The following is a 12,089-nucleotide window of genomic DNA, read 5'->3' as shown; positions in this document are numbered from 1 at the left end:
CTCAAAACTCGTTGATTGGATGAAGAGCATTTGGTTCGAATTTATTACTTCAAGCACTTTTACTACTGACATATACCGAATACAAGTGTCCTATTCAAATCATGTTTTTTTTTTACGCAATATTCGAATCATGTTATTTGCTAGTAGGCAATAAAATCAGACACTTCATCAGATTTAAGATTGTTCATAATGTTAGATCAAACTACCAATCAAACAAGCAACACCGGTCAAGAATTTCTACGGATATTTCGCATACATATTTCCCCTTTCGATGAATAGCACTGGAACACGAAAATGCTATATGCACCATTATGCTCCACACATATCCATAATAATTCATACAGTTTTATTATCATAAACTATACGTTGATGAAGTGTGCTCACAAATGTTCCCAAATCAAGAATGAAAATATCGCCAATGGACACCCAACATCAAGGATCAGCATCTGGCTGGCACTATGATCAGGACTTATACCTGCTCCAGATAATCTCATAGATCACTCGAAGGAAGCTCTTGGGAGAGTCGTCTTCAGGCAACTGCAGCAGCTTCGCAATCCTTGCATACGAGAACTGGTTCTTTGGGAAAGAATCCTGTGGGATATCTGCCGGAGCCTCCTTGTGGAGTTTTGGTGCTGATAGTGCCCACTGTATGGCCCAGATCGCAAGAGGGCGCATGTAGCACAATGATCGGTACTCGTCGTCGTTGTTCCAAGCTTCTGGGGTTTGGAATGAGTACCTAAAGATTCCAAATTGTAGATTTTTAATCAAGCGAATGGGAGTTGGCATTAGGATGAAATTGCATCAATTCAGATAAAAAAGAGCAGTAGGATCGTGGATCATCCGTCGACGATTGCCTCCAAGAATAGGGTTGCTGAATTAACTTGTAATTGGAAACAATATGTTTAAATTCATTAAGAAACTATAATTTCAGTCCATTTCAATCGTTATTTTTATAATTGATAGTTATCCTAAACAAAATTAGAAAAGGATGGTGCAACCGTGCAACACCATAACAAGAATGTAAAAGCTTTAACTACCAAGCCTTGGTTTAAACATAACTAAAATTTTGGATGAAGTAGCAATTTAGCGTACCAGTTCCAATTCAAAGGGTATGGAAAAGTTATTAATGGCTCAAGCTCACATACTTGCAAATAAAAATATGTGAAAGTTTCAATTTTATATGTAAATACTCACCCAAGTCCTTCTGGAGACCAGGCAGCATGATAGATCCCTTCAGCTGTTTTGAACCCCTTCTCAACCATGCCTTCTTGAATCATGGTTGCAGCAAGTGCATATGTCACACCTGGCCATATCTCCCTAGATTGCATTGCAGACATGTCCACGGTGCCATTTGGCCACATCCCATTCATTGCTCCCCTTTTGCCATCCTTGAACTTCATCACATTGAAAGAATATATCTTTTCGAGTGCACTTTGTGCCTTATCCTTGTCAACAATTGGGAAAAGACCGCAGGCTTTGGCATACCTATAAGAAAATTCAATGAAGTTATTTGTGGAAGTGATGACATGAGTAGAAGCACAACAGGCTATGCATAGATGTGACACTAGAAATGTGAGAGCAACAATATTTGAAATTCAGTGATGAAAAAAGCATAAACATGGAAGATACAGTGACCATCTCTTGTCTTGTTGGAGTGCACTCTGATATTATACCAGCTACATTATAAGTCTGTTACTATATGGTTTATTTTACTTTGATAATGTATGTTTGTTACTCCATACGTACATAATAACAGAGAAAAGGTCCTGGATTCGATAATAAGATAGGAATTTCTTTTATGGCACCAAGTAGAAGTTGCTAAGCAATGACAAAACAATCCATTTTTTTATTTTGGTTTACTAAATTTACACTGGTACATAGGGAACAATGAACGCAGCATGATGTATTTGATAGAAATTATTGTTGAACCATATCAGTATTGACAAATTGTCAAGAGTTCCAACCAGCAAAAGCAGTCAGTAACTCATGCTATAGTACTATACCTAGAATCCAAGAAAATCTCAGTATACGGTAAATGATTGAACAAAGAAAGCTAGGTTAAGTACATACATTGTATAGAGGGCCAAACTTAAATTGATGTAAGAACCATTGATATGATTTCAAAACTAGAATAGAATTTTAAATGATGAAGTTAAACAGATTTGTGATGTTTACCATTGTCCAGCCAGTTGATCTGCTTGGATAGATGTGCTCATTATGTTTTCGCCATCATCATAATTGAAGTAAGAACCATTCCACAGCTTGCCATAGACAGACTTAGCCTTCTCATACTTGTCCCAGAAAAGCCTTTCAGACGCTTTGTCACCAACTTCATGTGCCAAGGCTGACGCAGCTTGAAGAGCGGCCACCCAAAGTCCACCACAGTACGCACTTATACCAGCCATTGACCACACATCGTACGTCTGATCTGGAAAATCCTCATTTTCAATCATCCCATCTTTATCCCTGTCAAATTGCTCCATATATGCCATTGCCATATAAACAGATGGCCATACAGCACGAGCAAAGGATTTGTCACCCGTGGCAACAACATCTCTATAAACTTGCAGTACAAACTTAGGGTTCAAATCCTTCCAACGATCTGTGTTATACAGTGTGTATGCGTTCACTTTGAACCAGGGATCGTATAACCCAAGATCATGAGGAACAGCACCAAGAACCTTTCTTGCAGCCCATTTCCCATCATGTAACATCCTGAGCTTTTCAGGATCATGCATCATAACAGCAGCAGCAAAGTCCCTCTGAATGCTGAGCTGAAGTTTTGGAAACAGCATGATCAGAGAGAATGATGCATAGAAATGAACGTCATATGTGTTCCACATATAATACTCAATGCCCTCAAGGTAGAGAAATTGGCCAATATTCTCTTCACCCTGAAGTAAAGTTGTTCCTATAGCAGAATTTGATGCCATGGATGCATGAATTCTCTCAAGTATTGAAGCCATTTGATTAAGGATGTCACCAGCAGTATTATTTCGTGGGATTATCCCATTGACATCATCAGCCTCCCCATTCTGCATGTCAAGAGAAAACTTTTTTTCTCCAATAGCAGTCAAGCTTTGAATTGGTGGCAATCCATCTGTTGTAGTGTAACTACATTAATATTCCAGAAAGCTAGATAGCCTCAATAAAAAAATAAAGTAGTAGATGAGTACCAGTCCATATGGTTCCTCCAGCATTAAGATAGTATAATTCATTGAAAAGTGTGACTGGGTACCTGTGGCATAAAGGTTTATACTATACATCAGTAGTACTATACTGTAATCTCAGATACAGGGTGGTTCGTACGTAGTTTTATGCTAGAACATACCACGCAGGAAGCCTCTCATCTTGCAAAACAGGATTCTGCCACTCCTCAATTTGCCTTTCCCAAGAATTGTGCTCTAATTTTGTAGATGAATTCAGTTACAGTAGGCAACATGAAATATGATTTAACACAACATTCAAAAGAAGGATGCTGTTCACTAAGAACATCAGGAAAGATGACACTGTTAATACATAAATACCCAGAGAGATTTCAAACAGCTTTGCATGTTGAGCACAAAACAAACTAGTAGTTGCTCCCAAAATTTTGAAGCCACATTTGGTATTAAGGTGGATTATGGTAACCTTGTTAGGTGGACCTGTTTTTGGCCAGCTGTTCTATTTTCTCTATCAACTCTTGAATAAAAATAGTTTCTAAAGAATTGTTCATTCAGTATATCAACAGTTTTCAGTATGGCAAATGTGGTAGCAACTTTATTAGTTCAGTAAATATGGCGTTTTCTAAAATAAGAATTGGTATCAGTAAATACCAATCTATTTCAGTTGGTATTGGTAAATAACTAAATACCATATCTACAAAATTTATGCATAATGCTTGTACTGCAGCAAACAAAATGTTGAACATTCAAATAACAGCAGCAAGGCGACAATCCAAGAAAAGAGCATTATAACAAGCAGTTCTCACTGCTCAGCCATCGCAGGTGCTGTGCTGAATGGCTTAGCACTAGCAGCATTTAGCACCGGTATACCAGTGGGCAGCATGCAACCATGCGTTCATGCAATCCGGAGCATATAGAAGCATGCTTACAAGCAGAAGCTACCAGCCCAACAGCCCTTGGGGTATGTCTTGAGTACAATGATCTTATCAACATGGCTGAGCTAGTGAGCTGCCTGGTGCGTTTGGAGGTGGAACCAGCAGTTTGGCAGTACAGTCAGTTTACTTAAACAAACTATCTGCAAACAAAAGAAAGATTTCCAACACTATGCCACTTATCAAACTGATTTGACCAGTATTTTGGTAAGATATGTTACACAAATGTAAAGCCCTTTTTTTTTTTCATCCTAGAACATACGTGAAGAAATGTGATAGGACAACTGGAAAAATGAGTTGTTCAACATTTATCTAATTTTATTAAACAAAATAATAGACATTAAAACTTTTTTCACAGCAGCTTATAAAATATGCTTAGCACAACAACCACAGAGTGAACCTAACCTGTGCTAGATTGCCTGGACAAGGCAACCAAAGTGTAAATGCTTGTAACAAACCTAGTATCACAGAGACAGCAATGCATCAACTCAGCTAATAGCTTGCTTGGGACTAGTAAACCAGCTAGTCTGGTACGTTCACAATAAAGCTTGAGGATATGAAAACAAATATTCCATTATCAATCAAAATCACTGGTGAAATTTATTGACGAACAATATTTGGATATAAGAAAAACTAGAAAAGCAGCAGATATCAGTATTGACAACTCACACCTTTTCACACAAAAGGGAGAGATTCACTTGTAATTGTAAACCAGTAAACCAGAATTAACGAATTGAAATTTGAACATAACCTAATAACAGTAGGATCCTGAACCAGCCAATTATGAGCAGGTTTTAGAATCATGCTGAGTTTATGTGAAGTGCAGTTTTTTTACTGAACATATCAAATATAACATATTAGCAAAGAACTGGATTGCACCTAAAATGGCATCATGGGCAAGGCTAGCTGCTGCATCACTATCTGTGCCATAAAATTTTGTATAACGCCTGCAAAAGCAGGAGATAAGTCAGTTTCAGGTTGCTTTAGTCTTTTATCCTTCTAATCATGTAGCAGTTATTTTGGCAGCTACTCTAACCTATGGTAGGTTTTTCCACTGGAGAACTTCACTTCAGGACAAGCCCAGGAAAGTGAAAATGATACATTCTGGGTTGCCTGAGCAGGCAGCTTAACAGAAGCTGCAATAGCTGCCCCTATCGACGATCCAGGTCTTGAGTACATCGATGTTTTGTTGAGATCAAGATGATCAAAAGATCCATTCTGCCAACATGAAAAAGGAAGTTGCTTTAGTTTCTTTCTGTACAGTACTACAGTATAGCATAATTCAAATAGGATTAATTTATTGGATATTTGACTTGTCATATTAAACCAAAGCAATTAAGAAATTGTGGATGACCAAGAAGGCAAAGCGCAAAAGAAACTATTTTGGTTTTTTTACTATTTAAGACAATCTTGACACTTATTGTACTTTAACGTTAAATTATAGTCCATACTAGAAATTATAATATTATGAAAGTATTCTTAACATAAAAATGTAATTATTATCACATAACATACTAATATATTGTATATATTTGTAGTCAAACATTTGCATATTCTAGGAAGCCAAGTAAAAACGAACAGATGAGGTATTTAAAAACGAAATCCCACCAAACAAGATCATCTGTATCCCATTAGGTAACTAGTGAAAGTTATAAAACTACTTAACAATTCATTACAAAGATTACCTAAATAATTTAATATTGTTTCATAGTTTGAAATGGCAGCTGGATGTACCATTTGACAGAACAATATCAGGGATCTATAAAAAGTTCAAATTTCATGCAAAATATTTCATACAAACATTTAAAGGGATATTAAATATCTCTGTGAACTACCAATGTTTCCATCTTCCAGTTTTACCAACTGTTTTTATTTTATCTATTACATATTCAACAAAGAAGGTTGCATCCAATCTCTGATGTATGTGATGTGAAAACCTGAAATCTCTGGACTATATCTGATGTATGTGTATGTCATTATGTTTGCCTTTTCCTATATGGCATGGCACTATTTGCAAGCTTGCATCCAATTTCTGATATGTGGTACACAAAAAGCAAAACTGTATTGCTGTAAGTGTTACAAGAATGGCAGGTTCAACTTTCGACAAACCTCTTTCACATGATTCCACATGTCCTTTGCTGTAAATTCGTCAGAACTTCCAGATATTACAAAGTAAGGGCATATAGAGATATGAACATCTTCTTTCTCTTGTGCAGCTAAGGCAAAAGTTACTGGTGGCTGTCCATTAGCTGTTCTGCTCTCGTACATATCATTAAGAAAAATAGAGACTTGTTCAGGGCTAAGTTCAAGTTTACATCACTGAAATTCTATGCCAAAAGGAGACAGCATATTTTACAGAAAATTTCACAGATGTTACCTATGATGTAACAGAATGCCATGAACACCATCCTTTTCTCTGTCATTGATTACATTATTAAAATTATAACACAGATGTTTAATTGATTAAAAACTGGAAAATATTTTGAAAAATGTCTATATTGATTCATCTCTTACATCATAGGGGAATTGGAGTGATATCCAGTGAATTCAGATTTCCCACCAACAGAGTTCTGAACAGATTTAAACAAAAGTTAAGTTTGAAGGGGTTCAAATATAGAACAGAGTTGCTAAAGCTAAATATACACTCATGATAAAAGCTATTAGAAACTTCTAAAAGGGGTGCAATATCCAAGGTTGGAACTTACAGCCCATGTGAAAAGCAAAGTTGCATCGGCAGTGGTATTGCCTGAGTTAGTAACCTGAAATTTTTAAATATGACTGCCTAAGTGCAGTTGAGAGATATAATAAATTTAAAACCTATTCAAATAGTGTATTGAAGGGATCTCATGTAAAGTAGTATTACTGTGAAAGTGAATACAGCAACCGGGTAGCTGCTATGTTGATAATTGTGTGGAATAATTGGAGAAATTTGACGACACACTATGTTAACATCTGGATCAGGTTCTCCTAATAAGAAAATCCAACATTAGACAAAACAACAGTAGTCAAGTAAACCCAATAGTTATGTGTTACTGCAATACCTTTGTATATCGTCCAGGACCTAGGGTAAAGAGCATGGTACGTAGAATTTTGTCCACTCATATTCCAATCCCAGGATCCAATTCCTGAAATGTTACTTCCTCTGCATTTAAAAAGCTCTAAGGAATTTTTCATATACTAAAAAATTGAAATGCTATTCCATATTATATAAGGGAGATTTTGCAGCTTATCTCGAATGAGAAACTGATAAATATCAACAAACTTACTTTGGAAAATCTGGTTTCCCAGGATGCAACACTGAGGAATAGTTTCTACCATCTTTGTGGGAAATGAATGCCTAAAAATTACAAAGATGAAAAGTATAGTAAATATCATGCAAAAAGAAACATATTGGCGTTCCTTCTTTTTTCTGTTTGGTCTTAACAAATAATGCATGCTACAGCCCAAGAGAGAGCATCTTAGCAGACCACATGCCACTATTGCACTTCTCATTTCTGGTAAAATCAAACTGATCCAGGCACATGAATTACAGAAAATTTGACCAGGTATGCTTGAGCAGTAAGTATCAAATGGATTTAGTAGTAGCATATTCAACTTTCAAAGAGTCAAATGTTCAATCATGAATAGTTGCTAATAACTTGCTACATGTAACATGTGGTCTATGCCATGTTCTTGTGAGTTCTTTGTAGTGGAAGCATGCTATATGATTAATTGGTGTTTGGTTGTCCATTGTGTGTTCTCTGTGAAAAACAGTCAGGGGATTGTTTTCATCTCTTCATTGAATGTACATTTACCCAGGAATGCAGGAATTTGAGTATGATCAATTGGGAATACATCACTGGATACTGCTGATATGTTGACTGTGACTCCTATATAAGTATACATTGATACTGTTAATAAATAATTAGTCTATGAAGCTGGCATATGTCTTCAGAAAAGTTACTGAAAGCAAGAGTTGTTATGTTAAATCAAATTCTGTCCAGTTGGTTTGGCTAGTTAGTATGAGTTGAATTTGCTTTTGTTTTGTTTCCCTTCTTCACTTTCCTTGTACATAGTTACCTTCTCTTAAGTATATATTCTCCAGTGGGTACTCACCTACAAACATGCACAAACATACAAAAAAAACTGCCAAAAGGGACTGGCCTAGAAAAGAAGACTTACAGAAAATTGATTTGCCAGTACAGGTTTCTCTTCGCAAGTTCCTGGAAACAATTGCCATCGTTGGAAGTCACCTTTGTAGCTCCTTCCAATGCTTCCTGAACTACAGTTTTCTAATAATTAGAAGATATGAATCCAGTGAATTCAAAGCTTTATTAACCAGGACATGGTTCACTTGAACCATGACAACCTTTTAGTGAATATGGAAGTTAAAAACAAAGAGACAATTTTCACTCATACTTAGCAATTAGATGCTGCCATGCTGGAAACTGTAAGTTGATATTTATGTGCTTTTGGCAACTTTCTAAACAAATAAGTGCATCAGATACAGAACACAACAAACTAATATATTCATTGCATGATGGCAAGTAAAATCATCATATAGTAATAAATATGATAGACAAGGGCAGAATAGAGTAAACTCTTGTGATCAAGCAAGCAGAAGCGAGCACTGTTAAATCTTATTCAATTGACACAGCGAACTTGTTTGCTGAATTGCTGTTAGAACTTGTCAATTAGAAACACATGTTACACCGAAAGAAGAAGGTATACCCAATGCCGCCAAGTGGAACACCCTGACCAGATTTTGCAATTCGCTTTTTCATGGGATCAATCACAGAAGCCTGTACAAAACTAACAAAGAAAGCATTTACATAATTTCCAGATAAATTATTATAGAAAGGAACATGGGGAATGGTTAGCATTCCAAAAGATGATTAAATGTAAAACATACACGTCCTTTTGATGTTTCTTCAAGGATGTGTCGGCCAAGACGAAAACCAAGGCCAGCCTGCAATGATCAAATGAATATTAAAGCAAAGGAAATTGTAACAGGAACCTCGATTGTCATTGTGCCTAGAAAATTACAAATCTCCAACCCTTCAGTAAGCCATTGAATAAATCAGTTGAAATTAAAATAACAATGGAGGAATGCACAACTAAAGAATTCAATCAAGACTAATGTCATTACTAATTTCTGAACATAGAATAATCATAATAATTTTCAAAATAGAAACCATATAATACAGTTTTTCCACAATAAATTTCACCAGGAAAAAGGTTAAATGTATATAAAGCAGAATATTTACCAATTGAAATGTCTCTCTCCATGTAAGTCTGAATGATGGCAAATCATAGCCAGTATTGCTGAGCTTGTGTTCCCATGTCAACTCTGGAAGGTATCCAGGACCAACCTTCCCATAACAAGCACAAGAATGTCCAAACAAATATTAATAATTAAGAAAAAAAAAGATAAATTTTACTCAGGACACAATTAGCTTTCCTCTTTTGTTCCAAAAGATAATTCAACCCACCAAATTAGTGGTTAAGATTGCTACTACGGTAGTTCCAATTTACAGATACATGTGAAATGGTTGATCAATAATCATCAGTTTGAAATTTTTTGGACCGTCTTGCTACAAATATGTGCTTACTATAATAAAAACAAACAGTACTAGCAAATAGTGAATAAGTTTCCAGAATAATTAACAAAATCAGGGTGGTAGAAGTTAAATCATGAATAAGTTTCCATATGGACCTTGGAAGAAAGAACTCACCGGATCATCATCCAACTGAGCACGTGGCCTATTTCGAGACACCCCGTCTGGTTGCTCAGCAACACCATTCTCTACCATTTTTAATCCTTTGTACTAACCCTGTGAACAGATTGAAATATTAAAAGCTTCATGTTTCCTCAATTCATTTGAAAATATAGATTAATAAAGTTTTAGAAGACAAAGAGGCAACGAAAAAATGGTCCAAACAACATAAAGATTCCTCTATTTCCATTTACCATTCAAAACATATAGATCAGAATTATAGAGAGAAAAAGAGAGGTACAGAAAGATACATTTAATATGAATGTATGTTGGAGCTAAATGTTCAAACAAAGTCAAACTTGTGGTATTTTTAGTGCAATGCAAATATAAGGGAAGTCATAAAGCTTATATACCTTTATTCTGAAATTGGTGGAAGCAATATTAAACAAACTGAATACCAAAAGGCATTTTCATAATGAACTCAACAATTGTTTCAGAGATCAGGTTCAGTGTCATCAATAATGATCAGATAATAAGTACAACTCTCAAACATCATGTGAGAGCAAGAATATGTAGCTTACGATGTAGTAGATATTAGCATGGCTGATTTTGATCACGTATCAGCATCACGTAATATGAAATGTCAAATTCAACAGAAAATGTTTATATTACTAAATATAGATGGCGTGACTGCAAACAGAGTTGAAAAGAAATACTGTATTGGATAAGACGATACGGATGAGACTGTCAGAATTAGTTGTGAATAGCAGCATGCAAATTTGTTATTGGTGAGAGCCTGACAAAACTAAAAACAGAGTGCTATATGAATCATTCTATTAGAAAATCTTGTCCAGATGACAAGTCAACGTTTCCTCCCTTTCGGCGAGCGTTCGATCCAAAAGGTTTATAGGTAAATTCTGAATGAGTCGATTAACAAAAAAAGACGAGAAAAGTTTTACACAGTGTTCGTCCATTGATAGGTCAGATGGCCAATGCAGCAGTAACCAAACCCCAAAATATCCAAAAAAAAATTAAAAAAAAAACTCGGCCTGAAGAAACCTATCCAGGAGTCAACCAAGATCGACGATGCCTGGTGAGAAGGATAACAAAATCATCGAGAGACGCACCGATGGATTGAAATAGCAACGTAGCACGCAGCAAACGAGTCTTGAATTAACTGGATGAAGAGAAACCAATAAAGATCCAGAATTTGATTGCTCACAGCCACGAACCACAGGCCCAGCAGCCAAGCAATCTGGGATTGAATAAAGTTGAGAACTTGGGATGGATCTCCAAACTACCTGATCAACTGTTTCGAGAAGAAGATAACACATCTTTGGACCATTTCTTCCACGATTTCAGGAAACCACCAGTTGGACCACACACTAGAATACGCACGCTACCAAAAAAATGGATTTTTTTTTTTCATCAACACACACGAAATCCGCGTAGACGACTCCACCTCGTTTTCCAAACCCCCGCCCCAAAAAAGAACCAATTTTCAAGAAATTCTAGCACAGTTCGCCCTGCGCTACAGTGCCATTGGAGGCGGAGGAGCAGGAGGAAGGACGGACGGAGGGAGAAGAAAACCGAGGAGAAGACGGAACATACCGGAGCCGATGAGGCGGCGAAGGGCGGGACCGACGGAGCACGCGGCGCCAACCCCCTCCGCCGCGGATGACGCCGAGCGCTCCGAGGCAGTTGGTATAGGGAGTGACTAGGGAGACAATGGGGCGGTGGAGATTGTGGCGGTGGAGGAGGAAGAAGAAAAGGAGAGCGGAGGGAGAGACGCGGAAAGTTCAGAGATTCCCAGCTTTCAGATTGCTCACCTATACTCCGTCAGTCTCATTCCATCGAATTATTGAGTTGATTTTGTTATTTTTTAAGAATGATATTTTATCCGGTCTCTATATCCACTCGGATATATGCAGCCATTTTTTTTATTTCAGAAACTCTGGAAACTTAGCCTAAGTAGGGGATCTAGCCCCTCAAATATCCAATCTAAAATTCATGCTCCTATGGAGATTTTGTTATTGTTTAGGAAACACACCGAGATGGCAATGGGACCCGATCCTAGTTCTCCACGCTGTATACACCTATTAGTGAATGGTGATGGTTTAACCATGGGGAATCTAATGGTCTAAAATTTATCTTCGTCGAGGATGGTGAGAACGGGGACGGTGTACCACTCCCTGTCCTGCGGTGACCCTGTGTTGTAGTGTACAAGGGATCAATTCTAACTTTATATATGTTTTGGCCCAACTAAAAAAAGAAGCCCAATAACCATAGTATATATA

The 12,089-nt window shown here is 36.9% G+C and overlaps 1 protein-coding gene across 1 annotated transcript; it reads right to left on the bottom strand.

The window, feature by feature from the left end:
• Positions 1–173: 173 nt before the first annotated feature.
• LOC102706789 (non-lysosomal glucosylceramidase) lies at positions 174–11,555 on the bottom strand. The gene is made up of 20 exons (XM_006662784.3): positions 11,404–11,555; positions 9,811–9,909; positions 9,343–9,447; positions 8,988–9,044; positions 8,807–8,877; positions 8,258–8,357; positions 7,363–7,433; positions 7,138–7,238; positions 6,960–7,063; positions 6,802–6,855; positions 6,611–6,666; positions 6,474–6,512; positions 6,206–6,350; positions 5,133–5,314; positions 4,976–5,043; positions 3,332–3,404; positions 3,177–3,238; positions 2,176–3,100; positions 1,195–1,485; positions 174–736 (listed from the first exon to the last, which is right to left on the bottom strand). The coding sequence occupies exons 2-20, from the start codon at positions 9,886–9,888 to the stop codon at positions 463–465; spliced, it is 2,856 nt and encodes a 951-aa protein (XP_006662847.1). The 5' UTR covers positions 9,889–9,909; positions 11,404–11,555; the 3' UTR covers positions 174–462.
• Positions 11,556–12,089: the final 534 nt, after the last annotated feature.

This window comes from Oryza brachyantha, chromosome 11 (genome assembly GCF_000231095.2).
Source record: "Oryza brachyantha chromosome 11, ObraRS2, whole genome shotgun sequence".
Classification (NCBI taxonomy): domain Eukaryota; kingdom Viridiplantae; phylum Streptophyta; class Magnoliopsida; order Poales; family Poaceae; genus Oryza; species Oryza brachyantha.
This window is presented reverse-complemented; position numbering and strand designations above follow the sequence as displayed.